This window comes from Drosophila santomea, chromosome 2R, assembly GCF_016746245.2.
Source record: "Drosophila santomea strain STO CAGO 1482 chromosome 2R, Prin_Dsan_1.1, whole genome shotgun sequence".
NCBI lineage: Eukaryota > Metazoa > Arthropoda > Insecta > Diptera > Drosophilidae > Drosophila > Drosophila santomea.
Genome location: NC_053017.2, coordinates 20,037,188 through 20,054,846, shown reverse-complemented (window position 1 = coordinate 20,054,846; position 17,659 = coordinate 20,037,188). Strand labels below are relative to the sequence as shown.

Here is a 17,659-nt window from a genome sequence, read left to right as displayed (position 1 = left end):
ATTCCAAAATCTGCATAATCAGAATTTGCACTATGACGTATTACTTGAGTTTTAATTAAATTTAAATTCGATAACTTACATTGAGCTTGTTGTTCGATTAACGGCAAGCTTGCTGTTATCGTTTTATTTACCGCTTTTGCAACACTACTGAGTTTATTTATTGTTATTTATCTTTTTTTGCATTAAACAATAAAAGCTCAGCTAGACAAAAGAGTTAACCGTGGAATTTTCGACATTTCCAAATAAATAACACAAGAAAGCTGTGAAATTAAGAAAACAGCTGATGACTGATAACACAGATGGGGTATGCACCGCAAATAAGGGATAAAACAACCCTCAAGTGGGGAAAAACGATGGTTTGCTGCTCAGTTGCGATTTGCATGTGCCGTGAAGATAAGGTGCTCCTCTGCACCGCTTGATTCTGCGACAGCGAAAAATTCCCAACCGTGGAGCAACAACAAATGCTGCAATATATACATCACTAGCCGCGTCTCCGCATCGCTGCCGCCACCCCCGCAAAGGCCGTAATGTGTTGGACGTTGTGAAATAGTAATACTCACCATTCTACATCGACATTCGTCATCCGGAAGCGCGGAACCGTGGAAATCACCCTTTAGGATGGCCCTCGCCAGTGCCGCCGCCGCCCTCTTGAAGGGTTCCCAGACGCCTCTGCAGCAGCTCCTGGAGGACATCAACTTCCAGCGCACCAAGGAGATGCGCCAGCTGCTCAAGGATGGTGGGTATAGCCCTAAACCCAACTTCAGAGCTCCCCAATTTGTTCCAAATAGCAGGGAAAATTTGTCTACATTTGCACTTTATCGATTTGTCACACAGGGCAACCCCTAAGGATGTGTGTGCTTGTGTGTGTGCTTCTGGTGCGCCTGTGTTTGTGCTTGCCTTTTCCGCCCCAGTTTTGGCCAACCTCTTTGTTTTCCTTTACATAAGCGGCTTTTACTTTTATCGGCCCAAATGTCAGTATGGGAAAACCGCAAACAGCTGTTCACCTGTCGGTCAACATCAACATCAGCATCCCCCAGTTCCCCACAAGACCTCAAAATCCTTAGGATTGGGTTGAAGCATAAGATTCCTAGAACTATGATTGAAAAAAGAATTTCTATTCTATTACTTTTCTTTAATTTGTATATAATACGTTAAATAATTTGATGATTAATAAAATAGAATCTGGGTAGCAATTCGTTCCATATCTTTCTGGTGTACTTTTATATTGTTTATATTTGAGAAGCTTAGCAACGCTTTTGGGCATAATAATTCTATATTACAAATTATATGATACACTCAAGCACATGCATATATACTTCCATCTTATTTGATTTCATAACTGAAGTTTACAAAACGTTTACTATCTATAATCAAATTACTCTTTAACCATGTCTTTTAGATGGCGGTTTCGTGGTCCTACAGGGCACCACCTACTGGACGGACCTGTTTGTGCGCCATTTCCTCTTCCAGACAGAGCCCGTGCACAGCATCGACTCTGACGACTTGCTCTTCTTCGTGCGCAAAAAGCACGTAAAGAGCTCCTCTCGCCACATGCCAAAATTTGAGGTAAGCATCAGGAATAACCACAAAAAGCCATTGAACATATTGTGCTCTTTAAACAGACTGAGGTGGAGGTATTCCGCAAGGACTCGCGCAAACTGCCCATCGGCGATCCCGATGTGGACTGGGAGGAGACGGTTTATCTCAACATGGTCATTCATCAGTTCGATTACACGTTGACACTGGCCATTTGTACCAGGACGTCGCCCAAGGAGTTGCAAGTGCTGAGAAGGCATTCGCAAAGGGTCTACGCAAGTCCCAGTCGTCGGAAGATGGACACCAAGGGCGAGGGCGAGGAGATCACGTATCCGCACATCTGCTTTATGGTCGATAATTTCGACGAGGTGTTCAGCGACATCTTGGTGCGCGACGGGGAGATGGTGTGCGTCGAGCTGGTGGCCAACGACAAAGATGGAGCCGTCCAAGGGGTGATCTTCTTGGGGTCCATTCGCTATGATGCCTTGAAAAAGGTGTACGATGCCAGGGTATGAGCATTCCGAAATACACTCTGTATTACCCTGTCCTAATTTGTACCTATCGCTTCATAGCAATCCAGTCTGAGTTCCAAGGTGGCGCAACGCATGTCCTTTGGCCTGTTCAGCAGTGGAGCTGGTGTCCAAACGCGCTGTGAGTTTGTCCGGATGAAGGGACCTCAGGGAAAGGGCCACGCCGAGATGGCGGTGACCAAGCCAAAAGGATCCGGTGTGGAGACACCCACCAGCGAGCCGGGGTTCTGTGCCACGGACATGTGGGACGAGTGGGAGGAGGAGAACGACGACTATTGCACCTATCGACATCAGCGACGACTCAGCGATCCGAGCGCCAATCTCAATAACTTCTCACGCTACGGGTGGCGTACGAAGAACTCGAATAACCAGGATATGGTGGGCAGTGGCACCAGTCCCAGTGTGGGCGCCAAGGCGCGATCGGAGAACGAGGGACTGGACTCGCTGGCTAGCGAGGTGTCAGAAATCGAGGCTGGAGATTTGCGCGACGGTCAGTTTGAACATTTACTTCTTTATTCCTCTTTGTTTCCTCTTCATTTGAGCATCCTTTAGTTGCATGATATTTAGAATTGTACAAATTACTGCTTAAAGTTGTTGCCGTAGTTAATGCTGCTTTTCCGCCTGCTCCTTTCATTTTCGTTCATACTCCTGATTTACTTCTCGTAATGTGTTGTCGTTCCATTGATTTTCCTTTTACAACTTCCAACTATCAAATTTATATATATACTTTAAGTGTGCCCCCAAAAACGACTCCAGAGTATATATATAAAGAGAACACCAGACATTGCCGAGAAAGCAGGACAAAAAATACACTACCAGGACAACCAAAATTATATTCCGTTTGGCTTTTAGTTTGACACTGGATTTTGGTTTAAACGGGAATCGTTCACCACATTCCGCAGTCCCGACCATTTTCCCAATTCCCAATTCCCAATTCCCATTAGAAATTGTTTGGTGGCGTGACTGTATATTCATTAGACATCCATTCATCCACCTGGTATCGATCGATCCCCTAGTTTTTATTTGTGTTTCCCTATTCTGGCTTATTATTTCCACTGCTTTCTGTTGCCAATTACCGATTAAGTTGCTTGGGCCGATCCTCGGTTGTACATGTGTGTCGATGTATATGCTTTTAAAACGCAAAAACCGATCTATCTACTTGTAGATCAGCAACGTCCTGCTTTCTCGGCCTCTGCGGCAAAACTGCACCCAAATCCGAACTGCGAGACACACAAACTCGCGACTGGTGACCAAGAAAAGTTACCCCAAGAATCTCCCAGTGAGAGTACTTCCTCTGCTCCAGCGGAAGCCGCTGTTCCTGCTGTTACTCCGCCCCCATTGAGTGCCGCCGTGGAGGTCACAGTTGCCGGCGACAACAGCGGTACTGGTCAAAGCTCAACCACGGGCTGCAATTGCTTTGGTGGCAAAAAGTGTAAGAAGCGCTGGGCGTCGGCCAAGAACACGGACACACCGGAAATGTCCGAGGTATACTGCCCCAGTTGCGAGGATCCGTCCAACGAGTCGCCCGCCTGCCTGGCCAAGATGCCCGACAAGCGGCCCACCCGTCTCAAGCCCAAGAGCAGCATCCTAAGTGTGGAGAGCGAGTTGCTCGTGGGCAAAAGAAGCAGTTTCCGGCTACCATCGGAGACCAAACGCAAGCAACAGGGCGGAAGCATTACGAGGAGTGCCTCCCTGAGTGCCGCTGATCGCAGGACCAGTCTCCCGGTGGCCACCAAAAGGATTATACCTCCAAGACTGCGCACGGCCAAAGCCAAGGATCTCGAGAAAGACAAGGAGAAGGAAAAGGATAAAAACAAGGAGAACGACAAGAAGTCTTCAAATCAGAAGGTCAACGGTTCAGCGACCAACTTTCTGGCCAAGATGTCGCCGAAGCGGCTTAAAGCCGGCAAAGAGAAGGAGAAGGACAAATGCGGCGACAAGGAGAAGGAAAAGGACAAGGGCAAAGCGATTGATGCAGCTAAAAAGAAAGCTGTTAATAATAACAATCCAAGGCCCGACACTTCCAAAACGGAGGAGTACGAGATCGCCGATGATGCTACCTCGCTGAATGGAAGTGAATCTGAAGCAGTTGGAGCTGCCAAGATGGTCCTCCTAAGTGAGAGCGACAGCAAGCTGATGATTAGTGTGCGCGGACGAGAAGAGCTGCCGGTGGTGGATTCTCCCAAGAACCCGACAAAACGTTTTGAAAAGTGTGTCGGCTTGCCAGTGGAGCCGGAGAATCATCCGCTGCAGCCGGACGAGAACAATGAGAACGAGCAGAGCGACATCACAAACGTGATATCGCCCACGGAACTAACACCCATGCTGGATGTGGCCAATGGCAACGAGCAGGTCACCAGTGCTACTCTTCCGAGAACAGCCAAACAGGCTCACGTCAGCAAGATGCTGCATTTGGTGCCCAAGCGCAGAACACCCGATGGCACTAACATCTACTATTGGTGCGATGTGCCCAAAAAGGCAATAAAAGGTTATTTCCTAGGCTTTATTTCAACTTCAATTGATATTCTGTAACGCATGTACTTAGATCTTAATAATTCTGACTGACATAAACTGATGTTGTGTGCCTCATGTACTTTTAGAGCTCGACGATGGCGCTTATAATCCCCTGTGGACTAGTCGAGGCTTCACGCAATCTTTTCATTTCTGGAAGGAGAATAGAAGACAGCAGTCGACGCCGCTCAATGCATTCCTCACTTATGTGACACTGCCCTGGTGGAGCATTGCAAAAGGTGAGATTTTAGAAGACACGATTAAAAACATTTGCCAATCTAATGTAAAATACTCTTTCAGATCTCTTGGATCACCGGGAAACACCTATTCTGACCTTTTAGTATTAACTTAATCTGCAATTGTGATTTATATGCTTTATAGTTCTCACGTGTATTCCCTATTTATCGATCGAATGCCAACTGTGTGATCAGTCCCAGTTTGATTTATCAGTATATTTGCTATGTTCTCGACCAATGTTGAGTTTCCTAAAGCGCAACCTCACGAATCGTACTATTTCGTGAGCGGAAAGCAAACCTACAAATTTATAAACTACAAACTACGATAGTGAACTCTGTTACCGATGATATGAAAATATATAATTGTAATATTGTTTGTAAATTGTACGGCAACATTTATACCACGAAATATATACCGAATAGAAAAGACACGAGACGAAATAGGAATTATTCAAGAGGCCAATGGATGAAAGTCAAGACCATCGCACCAGTAATACTGTAATCAGAGTTCCCGAAGCATCCGACATCGGGTCGCCGTTCGACTTAAAGATACGTCTATCGCCTCTCCGGCTTGATTAGTCTGTTTTTGAGTCTCGCCTGAAACGGTCGTTGCTGCAGTTGAGCTTGGTAATCGAGTCAAGTGATAACGCGGGAAATAAAGCACTGGAGATGGGGCAATCGCTGCCGCTGCTCATCCGCCTCGCCGTTGTGATTTGGCTGACAATTAGTACGGTCACCGCATGTCCCCGGGCGCCCACCCACTTGAACCACGGTCGACGCACACGCGGCGACAATGGATACAAATTAATTGTGGCCGATGGACCCAACGGATATGTGCCCGGCATGACATATAATTGTAAGTCGGGAAGGTAGCTAGCTGGTTTCGTAATCATCGGGGGGGTCACTTGAGAACTAAAAACAAAAGCCATCGAGACGATAAGAGAATCCAGAGCAGATGGTGGTCGGGTCCATCGTGTCAGTGCAGCTGCTATTATGATAATGCTTTATGTATTAATACGTACTTAATCTTATTATAATGATGAAGAAACTGAAACGTATTTAGTTTACAAAACGTGGTGATTTATTAGAAAATGTTAATCGAAATGAAGTTGTAATGTTTTTTACAAAAATTGGTTTTTAACATTTTCTGGAATCCTCTTTTACAAATACATAACTTTATGTAGTGTTTGAAAAATTCAATTATAACGAATCGTTAATGGCACATAGTTGCTCAAGGATGAACGGTTCGCATATGCTTATCATAGTGTCCCTGGTACTTAAATGTTTTAATGCATTTTGTGCACTGATACCGAGCTTGTTGAGACACCAAATGCCTTATGTAGTCTTCGTTTAAGGTGAAAATATCGTCGCAACATTTGCAGAAGTAGGCAAAACTAACAGGTAAAAACGAGAATAGATTTAAAGTATATCGGGCTGTTTCCGAAATGGTATCCAATACAATATATTTTGTATATATATTGTAATGCCAAACAGAAATCTGATTAATGATGCTTTTTATAGCGCTGTTAGGCAGGTTGCATCCCATTGTCTGGTTTACTTCTCTAGTTAAAGCGAACATTTTCTGAGAAATATGTTCCGGTTTCCCTGGCGGAAAAATTTTCCTATAATTCCATATAGAATCATACTTCCTGTAGATTTTGCTAAATTGATCTGCCTTTTTTCGCATCGTTTCTAACTCGTCTTGCAATAATGTATCCTCGATCTGGTTATCTGTGATTGCCGGCAACTAAAAAGGATTAAAAAAATGAGTTGTGAAATGTGCAATGATTCGTATCAAGTGCTTACTCCAACGACTTTTAATATTTCGCAGTTGCCAATTGTTGCCATTTTGTTTAAACGAATACTTCTGATAGAGCAGGGGTCCTCCTTTTTTAGGGCGATGAAATTTTCCATCTTTAACTTGCGATTCTTTGTGCTGTTGAACTCAGAAGCAAAACATTTAGTTTTGTCACTAGATCGTATTTGAGTTTTGCCTGGACTAGATTTGACATTGGAGGTCTGCACCCGTTTTACAATAATAGGGTTTACTTTTGACTTTGTTATTTTGCCTTCATTTTTCATCCATAATTCGCCACGCTTTTTGAAAAACTTTTTAGGTTTATCTTTTGGCAGATTTTGGGCGTTGTTATTCTCCACTGGGGCATTGACATCCTCCTCTTTGTCGGAAGTAGTTGAAGTTTCAGGCAATATATTAGGTGGTGGAAAAACATCTATTTGGGTTATTTCTATAGGGAATGATTTCATTTCTTTTGGTACTTGACTAGCTGCTTTGGAGATATGATAAATTTCATGTATTCCACTTGAACCGGAATGAACCTGAGCTTGCTGACTAGGTAAAATGGGCTTTGGTGCACAGTTTAGTAGCTTAGGCAGTTTAGGCGTTGTTTTCTTTGCGGCATAGTTGGTGTGTGCCAGTGAGACGTTTGCCTCTGTTAATGAAGACTTTCGCACACTTAAATTAGATGAGCTCGGTATGGGCTTAGGCGGAGTTTCAAAACATATTCCAGCTTCTTGGATGGGCTCAGTTATAAGGAGTTTGGAGTTGGGCTCACTAGGTTTCATTTCATGTTTTGCAGACAAATCACTGTCAATAACTCGTAGGATGCGGTTCTTTATAATGCTCATTCGCTTTCTCGAAGTCCTTGCAATAGTGTGACTCTTGAGATTGCATATCCTTAGAGAATTGCTCTCGCTATTAGCCTTCTTGCGGGGTCCTTTGAATCCGCCATTTTCGGGTTTTAGTTCATTATTAATATGTTCCTTCTCTTTGGTTTGCAATAAAATGTTTGTCACTTCTGCCAGAAGGTTTATTTCACTCTGACTGCCTTTTTGTTCAGCTGTAGGGGATAGGTAATGGGCTAAGTGATACTTTAAAAAAGCTGTGCCACCATTTGCTTACATTTAACTGGGCTGTTGTCCGAATTATCCTCGGTCGCCTCGGTTGCTCTGGAATCCTCTGATTTCGCCAGTCCTCTGGAGTCACCGCTGCTGCTGTTGTGCCCCACCGACTGGGCATCCTCCTGGGCTTCCTCCTGTTCACCAGACATAAGCTCCTCCACGCTGTACACATTGTGCTCCTTGGTGAAGTGAAGCACATCCGAATGGGCGCCCTGGAGGTGTCTCAAGAACTCCGGCAGTTGTGTGAAAAGGTCCCGGCAGAAGTGACAGTAAAGTGCAATCATACAGTCGTTGGTCGAGACCACCACATCGCCGCACTTTTCCAGACTGACGCACTGGCTCCCCGATAGCATGTCCAGAAACGTAGACATAATCAAAATCACAGAACTAAAAACTAAATAATATTAACAAATTACAATCGCGCGTCGTCTTAAAAGAGGGCTGAAAGAGCGAGATAACTATAGGTACTTTAATGTATCGATTACAGTGCTAGAAATTATGGCATCGATTCCTGATAATCGATAAGTAGTTTTTGTATCGAAATTTGAAATATTTGGCAGTACTTCTACTTGGATCGCGGACTCACTTGAAAGTCCAGCATTTCACCCACTTTACCATTGCTGCGGAGGCACACACTGGCGCTCGCCGACCCCTGGCAGCTACTCCCCGGCGAGTGGGTCGCTTCCAGCTGTTTAGTGACTCCCTGACCCAGTTCAATGACCGATGCGTGAACACTGTTTCCGAGGCGGACGACCTGCCCAAAACAGAAGTCCAGGTTATGTGGGTGGCCCCGGAGTCCGGCTCTGGCTGTGTGTCCTTGTCTGCAATGGTCTACGAGGGTCCGAGAGCCTGGTTCGCTGACGATGGCAACCTGTCCACCGTGATTTGTGAACGAAAGCCTGATGCAGTTGCTGCTCAAAAAGAATGCTGCGCCTGCGATGAAGCCAAATACAGCGTAAGTCGGGAAATACCGTGTATATTTTTTGGATCTCCAATTCATTTTCTTACCAATTCAGTTTGTTTTCGAGGGAATCTGGTCAAATGAAACCCACCCCAAGGATTATCCGTTCGCCATCTGGTTAACCCACTTCTCTGACGTGATTGGCGCATCGCACGAGTCAAACTTCTCCTTTTGGGGCGAGAACCACATAGCCACCGCAGGATTCCGTTCTCTGGCAGAGTGGGGTTCGCCGAGTGCTCTAGAAACGGAGCTGCGGGCAAATGGTCCCAAGTTGCGCACTCTCATTAAGGCCGCTGGGTTGTGGTACCCGAACGTCAATCAGAACACGTCCTCCAAGTTCCGGGTGGATCGTAAGCACCCGAAGGTGTCGCTAGTGTCCATGTTTGGTCCTTCCCCCGATTGGGTGGTGGGCATCAGTGGTCTGGATCTCTGCACTGAGGATTGCAGCTGGAAGGAGTCAATGGACTTTGATTTGTTTCCATGGGATGCGGGCACTGATAGCGGCATCTCTTATATGGTAATATTCAATAGATATTCCATCCCCCAAATATTTAATAAATTTTTTTTTTTGTAGTCACCCAACTCGGAGACGCAGCCTCCGGAAAGGATGTATCGCATCACCACAATGTATCCCGAGGATCCTAGGGCTCCATTTTACGATCCCAAGAGCCGTGAGATGACACCACTTGCTAAGCTGTACCTAAGACGTGAGAAGATTGTCTCCCGGAACTGCGATGACGAGTTCCTGCAGGCTCTCCAGCTGGAGGTGTCCGATGATGCAGAGGAGCAGGACACCAGAGGTAGGTTAGGTCTCCTTGACACCAACATTCCCATCTTATCAATCGTTTTCCAGCCGAATGCCGAGTGAGCGACTACTCCGCCTGGAGCCCTTGTTCCGTGAGCTGCGGCAAGGGAATCCGCATGCGCAGCAGGCAATACCTGTATCCCGCGGCGGCGGATCAGAACAAATGCAACCGCCAACTGATGTCCAAGGAAATGTGCGTGGCCGCCATACCCGAATGTGCCGATGGCTCAGCCCCATTCAAGGATCGTGACGATGATGAGGGCGAGAATCTGGCCAACTCGCAGTCCTTGGTGGGCAGCAATGGCGAGGGAGCCGGTCTATGCAAGACCTCGCCGTGGAGCGTGTGGTCCGAGTGCTCGGCCAGCTGTGGCATCGGCATCACTATGCGTACGCGCACCTTTGTCCATCATTTGGGACGCAAGCGATGCCCCCATATCACCATAGTGGAGAAGAACAAATGCATGCGGCCGGATTGTACGTACGAGCAGGTAGAACTCCCTGATCCGCAATGCCCCACCAGCCAGTGGAGCGACTGGAGTCCGTGCAGCTCGACCTGTGGTCGAGGAGGTACCATTCGCACTCGGGTGCTTTTGCTGGAGACCGGACCCGATAAGGAGAACTGTACGCGACGCATGGAGCTGTACCAGCAGAAGGAGTGCGTCAATCCCACGGACTGCCACATAAACGCGGAACAGGCCAAGGACATATGTGTACAGCCACCGGACGCGGGTCCCTGTCGGGGCAACTATATGCGGTATGCCTACGATCCTCAGGGCCAGCGTTGCGGCTCCTTCAGCTACGGAGGATGCCGTGGCAACCGGAACAACTTCCTCACGGAGAACGACTGCCTGAATACGTGCAACGTGCTTAGGTCACCTTATTCCTCAAGATCGGATCAGCCCAGGGCCTGCGTCTTGTCGGACTGGTCCGCCTGGTCATCTTGCAGCGTTAGTTGCGGAGTCGGAGTTTCCGAGAGCCATCGCTACGTGGTCAGCGATCCCCAGAATGGCGGTCAGCCGTGCTCCAAGCGCCTGGTTAAGTCACGTCCTTGCTCCATGCCGGCGTGCTAAGGCGATTCTTCGTTCATCACAATTTTTAAATTGTTTCTCCTCTGGAGTCATTAAGACATTTTCTTAATAAAGTTTATCAAAGTAACTTGTAACAATTGTAGAATAAGATGGTTTTACTATCCCATTGTAGATATAGCTTTTTATTTTTATATATTTGAATTGTAAGAATGCTGACTATGCAAATATGATTGCTAGCTATCAAGTGGATGCTTGCGTTAAGCTGGCACTTTTACACTGCACAATTACAAAAATTATTTTCAAAAAGACAATCATTTAACAAATATATATATTTTCTATAAAAAATCATCATACATAAACTGTGGACTTATCGCGTTTTAAAACGTGAAATTGTTTAGGAAATCATCCATGGATTTCCCCTCGATCACTTAAAGCTTTCTTTCCGCTTCACAAAGATCAGCAACCACCTTGAGATGACTAAGTTCCATTCTAGCCAATAAATAAGTGTTAAGCTATAAAATCTATACTAATACAGAAGCCAATGTAATGACGAACTCGAAGTCCCAATGTACATCGGCTGCACTTGAAATATAATTTCTTTGTGATAAGGCAAGCATATAATGGGATTTCCCTTTATGGTATTCTTAACTTTATGTTTATAAATATGGCGTACGACCGAGGCTTGCTTTCATTACTAAAAAGACACTTCAGTCACGTACATCGCGTCCAGTTTTTAAATCAATTTTAAGTGTTCCCTGAATATATTTAAATGGGATCACGTTTGACAAAACAGAGAATAGTGCAATCGCAAAGGTGAGTGAATGCGTTTATAAGTATTTTAGTTCAATATATACAGAAAGTCTAACATGTACGAATATAGTCTGTTTAGTCAAACGAAATTCAATATTTGTTTAACGAGCCTTTGAATACAAATATTTGTACAACCTCTTTAAACCTATTAGTGGAGTAACAATTCATTAACGCCGCTGATTAAACCACGCAGTATCGCATCAGATATTGTCGTGCCTTCCACTTGTTACCATTGGCTCGGTAAATGAGGTGCAGGTTAAAGGCCACTTCGTGCTGCAGACCAAGGGTAGACTCGTGCTCCGCAATTAGCGGATGCACGGGCACGGCCAGTGCCTTTTCATAGTACTCCACGGCCAGGTGAAGGATGTTGGCCTGGTGATAGATACGTCCGATGTTGTAAAAAATCTCCTGCTGGGCGGCACAATCAGTTAACTCATGGCCGGCAGATCGTAACTCCTTGTAGCGCTGGCCAAAGGCCACGGCTTGTGCCACTGCAGCCGACTTGCGGAGCACCTTCTTCTGCAGCGACAGTTGGTTAAAGGCAACGGCTATGCAGAGGGCCACCAGTGGATCGGGATTCTCGCGCAGAATGGGCATGTAGATGTTCAGAGCATACTTAAAGGATGCACAGTTGAGGTGATAGTGGCCCTGGAAGATTCGCATCGGTTTTGTATCTACCGGATGTCGTTGCATCAGGCGGCGCATATAGCGATAATAACGCACTTCGTCACCCTTTTGAATCATCAGCGATAGCATGTTCCACAGCGTAGTTTGGCTGGGCTGTTTGGCGATCAGCTCTCTCAGATAGGAGAAGGCTATTGCACAGTCGTCGTTGTAGTAGCAGGTCAGTACCATAATTCTCTCGATCTCGTGATGGTAGTAGGTAAATCTTTTTGTGGTCACCATGGCAAAGCAGATCTTCTCAGCGGCGCTGTGCATGCCATGCTTAAAAGCCGTACGCACCAGCTCCCGAAAGAGATCAAATTCATCCTTGACGGTCAGATCGGAGGTCTCGCTGGCGGCATTTTTGGCAGGATCCTTCAAGAAAATGGTTTGGCAAATATTTAATATTGGGTGCATTTCTCACCTGAAGTTCCTGCTCCGCAGAGCTGTCAACCGCCTTGCTCCTCATTTGGATGATGGTCTTGAGGCTCTCCGAATTGTAAGCACTGCCTCCATTTGCGGCCGCCATCATCTCCTCGCGGTTGTACAGCTTGATCGAGTGCCGACTGAGCAGGGCATATCCCACATCCAAGAACTCCTCAATGCGCCCGATCTGTTGTAGCATCACACATCTCTCATACAACAGGCGGGCAATTAGCGGCTGGCCCTCAGTCTCGCCCGGTTGCTCCAATGCTTGAACAGCCTCCTCGTGCCGGCCTTGCTGTTTTAGCAAAGCGGAAAGGGTGAACCGTGCGTCGTAGCAGAAGGGCGCCAATTGCACCACCTTCTCGTAGCTCTGAATGGCCTCGTTGGTTCGGTTTAGCTGGCGAAGACACTCGGCCTGACGCAGCCAGACAAATGCCGGGCACTCTACGGTGTCGCCATCGGTTATGGGACTCATCAGCGCAATGGCTTCGGCGTACTTGTGCTCCTGCATCAGAGCCTCGGTAATGTCCATGTATAGCTCGACGCGATCCGTTGTCAGAGTGATGTGCTCTTGGACATTCTGGATAAGGTAGCCCAGCAGATGGTGAGCCCGCATGTGGATGAGACTGACGCAGAGTTTGGCCCGCAGCTCGGGGACGTAGTCATCTGGGATCTCGCAGAAGTATATGAGCTCCAGACTCTCTTCTTGGTCGTTCTCCAGCTCAAAGTTGGTGCGCTCCCGCAGGCACCGAAGAACCTTGGCATACTGTTTGTTCAGGATCAACAGTTCCAGGTAGATGTTGATATCCTCCAGGCTAAATCGCGCCCCACAAACACTGTACGCCCCCTCCATGGCCTCCAGGGCAAGCGAGTGCTTCTCCAGCACATGAAAGTACCGGGCCACGTTTTTGGCCGTATTCAGACACATTTTCCACTCATCTGGCGGCATCAAGGGCAGCATTTTTAAGTACGTAAACATGGAGGCATTGGTTTCGCCCATTTTTTGCAACAGCTGCGCCTTTCGCAGCCGGAGCTGATACACTTTAGGCAGCATTTTGATGGCTTTTGTGTAGATGAGACGGGCACGCGCCAAGTTGCCCTGCTGCACCAGCAGATCAGACACCCGTATCCACATGTCCCGGTCCTGGGGATTCAAGTGGGCCGCCAGTGTCGAGAAGTTTAGGAACTTGACCTCATCACGGTTCTCATAGATCTCGGCCAGCGTGTAGAACGGTTCACTGGCCAGAGGATTCTGTCGGATGATCTCCATGCAGATGCGCTCTGCTGTTTCATAGCGGCCGTACACAAAGCTCAGGTTCGCCTCGCCCATCAGTCCTTGCAGGGCGGTGCTGAGTTGGCTTTTCCGAAAGCCACCTCCCCCAGAACGACCACCACTCGTCGACTGTTCCGGCGGCGGTTTGGCCTGCGCCGAAGTGCTCGGCTTCTCAACGCTGCCGGCCGCTTCACCAGGCTCCCCATCATTGCCCTCCTCATCCTCGTCGCTGGCCTCCAGCTTGGTGCAAAAGTCCGGGAACTCCAGGCACTGGACACCCTGCACATAGCGCTTAATCAGCGCACCCTCCTCCTCGTCATCCGCGGAGGAGCAGCGCCGCTCGCCGTCATTGTCGCAGTCGATGATGTCCACCACACGCAACGGCTCCGTCTCCTGGAATTGCTCCAGCTCGTTCTCCGGCACATCGTTGCTGTCTATTTCCTCAATTAGGACCTCGTTCGAATCGGAATCGGCCATTTCCTTCGATTCTATTTTGTAAACAAATCTCCGGATTAGCGATGGTACAAATCCAGCTATCGCTTGAACAATGCTGCCCAGCAAAGTGACTATCGCACGATTATATCGATGAATTCAGTGGCGCAAGCTTTGCGCCAATTTTTCCGCCTCTAGGAAACTAACGGAACTTGAAATCTCCGCGAATTTGTTTTTCTCCGAAAAGCTGCGCAGTCTTCCCCGTTTTTGTTTCAATTTATGTGGTTTAATCTGTGTGTCTTACTTTTAGCAACCCAACAATGCATAAAGTAGAGAATTTGGAATCGGTGAGTGTTTAAGTAAAGAGCAAGTCAATAGGAGACTATACTTCTGGAGATTTCAGTTAGATCAGCAGCTATCAAGTATGTCCCTAGATAGAGGTAATTGGGAAAACAATGAAAAAACTACGTTCATGTTTCTTTTGAAATACATGGCCATCGACGACGACAAAGCCAAACAATGTGATCCTCTGCAAAAACAAAAGAAGTGAGTATTTGTTGCGTATGTACCTACTAGATCACCCAACTGATGAAAATCCTCTCCAGACTTTTATCCCTGATGCGCAGTTTGCCAATTTATCCGCCAAGTAAGGAAATGCTGCAGGCTCTGGCTACTGAATTCGCAGACACCGATTTGATCGCAAACAATATTATGTTCGAAGACTTTCTGCATACCAAACGCTTGGAGTTTTACAATGTATGCTCCGTGATGCAAACGCTGCTAACGATCGAGGATCTTTCCAGCATGGAGCTGTACGCTCAACTTATCCAAGCTGATGTGTCTGTGCAGCGGGTCTCCAAGCTGAGATATAAAATTGCTCTCAAGGGCACGCGAGTGAATGCAGAGGACTTTGTTGCTCCCAATCTGGACGAAGTGGTGCTGGTGCCCATGTCCAGCCGGTTGGGATCTCCACTACCTAAGCAGTTGGTGCTGGCCCTGCTTCCGCATCCTCACGAAAATTTAAGCCCGACCGATCCGTTGCACCGCCCTGTGGCCAGTGTGGAGCAGGTCAGCCGCACCACTGTTCACGTGCGCTTTAGCCGTGGAAATTGCCCAAACGAAGCGGTTTTTGCAGGCCAGCGCTTCTACGCCATAATTCGCTCCAAACGAACTCCAATGCGATACATGTATCGCGCACTCATGTTGCTCCAGGAGAGCCCCTTGGTGCGCCGCTACCTATTTCCGTTTCCCAGTTGGCTGACGCAGATGGTGTCCACTTCCCAGAAGAACGGCGGCAGATGTCCTAGTTGGATGGAAGCGAACCCACCACAACAGCCAGCTACTCCGACCTCACTCTCCCTTCTAAATTCGACCATATATTCTAACGCAGAGCAGTTAGAGGCCGTACAACGCATTGTTGCGGGACCAAGTACTCAGGGACCATACATTCTGTTCGGACCACCAGGTATTAATGATGATTTTGATGTCTAAAAAAAGTGTATTTTCATTGTGCTAAAATTGTGCTAGGGTGCAGTTTATCTCTCTTACATCCTCAGCATCTTTCATAAAGTAAATTATTTTGCAGATATTATTATTATTTCTCTATATATGACTACTACTACGTTTTACAGGCACTGGCAAAACCACTACCATTGTGGAGACCATTCTACAGCTGCGCCTTCAAAAACCACAAAGCTGTATCCTTGTAACCGCCGGCTCGAACTCGGCCTGCGACACAATCGCCCTGAAGCTTTGCGAGTATATTGAAAGCAACACCCGGCTTCAGGAGCACTTTGCCCGACAGGGGCTGCCAAAGAAGGATCACCAGTTGATCCGCGTGTACTCGCTCTCCATTTATCACAAGGGTCTTCAGTCCGTGCCGGCGCTGCTGCTGAAGAATTCCAATTGCTCGAAGCGCACTTACAAACACCTTGGAGTTTCACATATTCTGGAGTACGGCATAACGGTGGCCACGCTCTGCACAGTGGGTCGCTTGGTCACTGATAACCTCGGCAAGCACAACTTTTTCACCCACATTTTCATCGACGAGGCGGGAGCTGCCACTGAACCCGAGACATTGATCGGTATAATGGGTATAAAGCAGACGGCGGATTGCCATGTGATCCTGTCCGGAGATCATAAGCAACTCTGCGCCGTGATAAAGAGTAATCGAGCTGCATCTCTGGGATTAAGCCAGTCTCTAATGGAAAGGCTCCTACGATCCGATTGCTACAAAGTTGATGAAAACGGAAACTACGATCGCACCCTGCAGACGCGTCTACGTCGTAACTATCGATCCCATCCTCAGATTGTGGGCCTGTTTAATGAGCTCTACTATAACGGAGAGCTGATCCCTCAGGCACGCTCTGTGGATGTGAATCTAGCCGCTAACTGGAGCGTTCTGCCCAATCCACAGTTCCCGATAATATTTCAGGCTACTCATGGAGTAACCAAACGGGAGCAGCACTCCACTAGCTCTTACAATCATCTGGAGGCGGAAGTAACATGTTGGTATGTAAATCGCCTGATAAAAGATGGCCTAAAAAGCGGAAAGAAAGTGAGACAGGAGGACATCGGCATTGTTGCGCCGTATACCGCTCAGGGTAAGGTTGTTACCAAGCTACTCCACAACCAGGGACTATCGAATGTGGAGGTGGGCAGCGTGGAGAGCTATCAGGGTCGCGAAAAGACCATAATCATAGCAAGTTTGGTTCGATCCTTTGCAAACATGGGATTCATGCGCAATCGTCGCCGTGTGAACGTTCTTTTGTCAAGAGCTAAGGCACTGCTGATCCTGGTTGGCAATCCGGTCACCCTTCGTCATCATCGGGACTTCCAGTTCATAATCAAGGAGTGTAAAAAACAAGGCACATATCTCTTCAAGAAGAAGGGTTCCGAGCAGATACCGTGTATCCTGCCTGACACTGGGGAAGATGAATCAGATGAGGAATCGGGCTGTGAGTCGGAGGATGAGGAGCTTACTCCTTGGTATGCCAGAATGCCACCGCACATTTGTGTGGCCATTGACCAAATCAAACCGCAACACAAGAAGAAACAGCTCGCTGAATCTCTCTCTAAATTAGTGTCAAAAATGAAACTGTAGAATTTGTAAGACTTATGAATAAGCTGTAGGCTAAGTTGAAAATGACAGACTCCGAAAAGTTCAATGTAATAGTTTAAGGCATTATCGTGTCCATAAGATGAACCTCTAGAAGAGATGTAATGAAACCAAATCTAATTTATTGGATGCTCAGACAGCACCAAATATTCTAAGCTATGCCATCTGTAAACCTGAAGTTTTTGTTAAGTTTTAATATAAGTTTCCGAAAACAATAATCGCTTTTTGCAGTCATAGACTAAGTTACGAAGAAGAATACCCAAGATATTCCATTTGGTGGCCTGCAAATGGAGAAAGGAAAACATTTTATTCAAGTTTTGTGTAAGAAATGGACCAAGGAAATCCAAACGAATATGTTCTCAGGAATGTTAAGTCAAAATCTTTGTCTAAATTCCATTTTTTTTTATATTC

General features: G+C 46.9%; 5 protein-coding genes across 6 annotated transcripts; 3 read left to right on the top strand and 2 right to left on the bottom strand.

Moving 5' to 3' along the window:
• Positions 1-173: 173 nt before the first annotated feature.
• Positions 174-5,244, top strand: LOC120445747 (uncharacterized protein KIAA0930 homolog). Of its 2 annotated transcripts, XM_039626325.1 has the most exons (7): positions 174-736; positions 1,400-1,566; positions 1,623-2,045; positions 2,109-2,556; positions 3,232-4,554; positions 4,667-4,816; positions 4,878-5,244. In XM_039626325.1, exons 1-7 carry the CDS (start codon positions 619-621, stop codon positions 4,916-4,918), a joined length of 2,670 nt encoding a protein of 889 aa, XP_039482259.1. In that variant the 5' UTR covers positions 174-618; the 3' UTR covers positions 4,919-5,244. The 2 variants fall into 2 exon arrangements, with proteins under 2 accessions (XP_039482259.1, XP_039482260.1); XM_039626326.2 differs by lacking the exon at positions 3,232-4,554 and having other exon boundaries at positions 177-736.
• Positions 5,245-5,391: 147 nt separating this feature from the next.
• Positions 5,392-10,660, top strand: LOC120446912 (spondin-1). The gene is made up of 5 exons (XM_039628148.1): positions 5,392-5,669; positions 8,293-8,687; positions 8,749-9,210; positions 9,268-9,493; positions 9,547-10,660. The coding sequence occupies exons 1-5, from the start codon at positions 5,483-5,485 to the stop codon at positions 10,566-10,568; spliced, it is 2,292 nt and encodes a 763-aa protein (XP_039484082.1). The 5' UTR covers positions 5,392-5,482; the 3' UTR covers positions 10,569-10,660.
• Positions 5,872-8,202, bottom strand: LOC120446914 (protein teflon). Its single transcript, XM_039628152.2, has 3 exons — positions 7,734-8,202; positions 6,620-7,671; positions 5,872-6,560 (listed from the first exon to the last, which is right to left on the bottom strand). Exons 1-3 carry the CDS (start codon positions 8,101-8,103, stop codon positions 6,045-6,047), a joined length of 1,938 nt encoding a protein of 645 aa, XP_039484086.1. The 5' UTR covers positions 8,104-8,202; the 3' UTR covers positions 5,872-6,044.
• Positions 10,661-10,801: 141 nt separating the features above from the next.
• Positions 10,802-17,323, top strand: LOC120446911 (putative helicase mov-10-B.2). The gene is made up of 5 exons (XM_039628147.2): positions 10,802-11,339; positions 14,441-14,477; positions 14,534-14,676; positions 14,736-15,595; positions 15,762-17,323. The coding sequence occupies exons 1-5, from the start codon at positions 11,296-11,298 to the stop codon at positions 17,231-17,233; spliced, it is 2,556 nt and encodes an 851-aa protein (XP_039484081.1). The 5' UTR covers positions 10,802-11,295; the 3' UTR covers positions 17,234-17,323.
• LOC120446910 (general transcription factor 3C polypeptide 3) lies at positions 11,346-14,476 on the bottom strand. Its single transcript, XM_039628146.1, has 2 exons — positions 12,424-14,476; positions 11,346-12,374 (listed from the first exon to the last, which is right to left on the bottom strand). The coding sequence occupies exons 1-2, from the start codon at positions 14,173-14,175 to the stop codon at positions 11,517-11,519; spliced, it is 2,610 nt and encodes an 869-aa protein (XP_039484080.1). The 5' UTR covers positions 14,176-14,476; the 3' UTR covers positions 11,346-11,516.
• Positions 17,324-17,659: the final 336 nt, after the last annotated feature.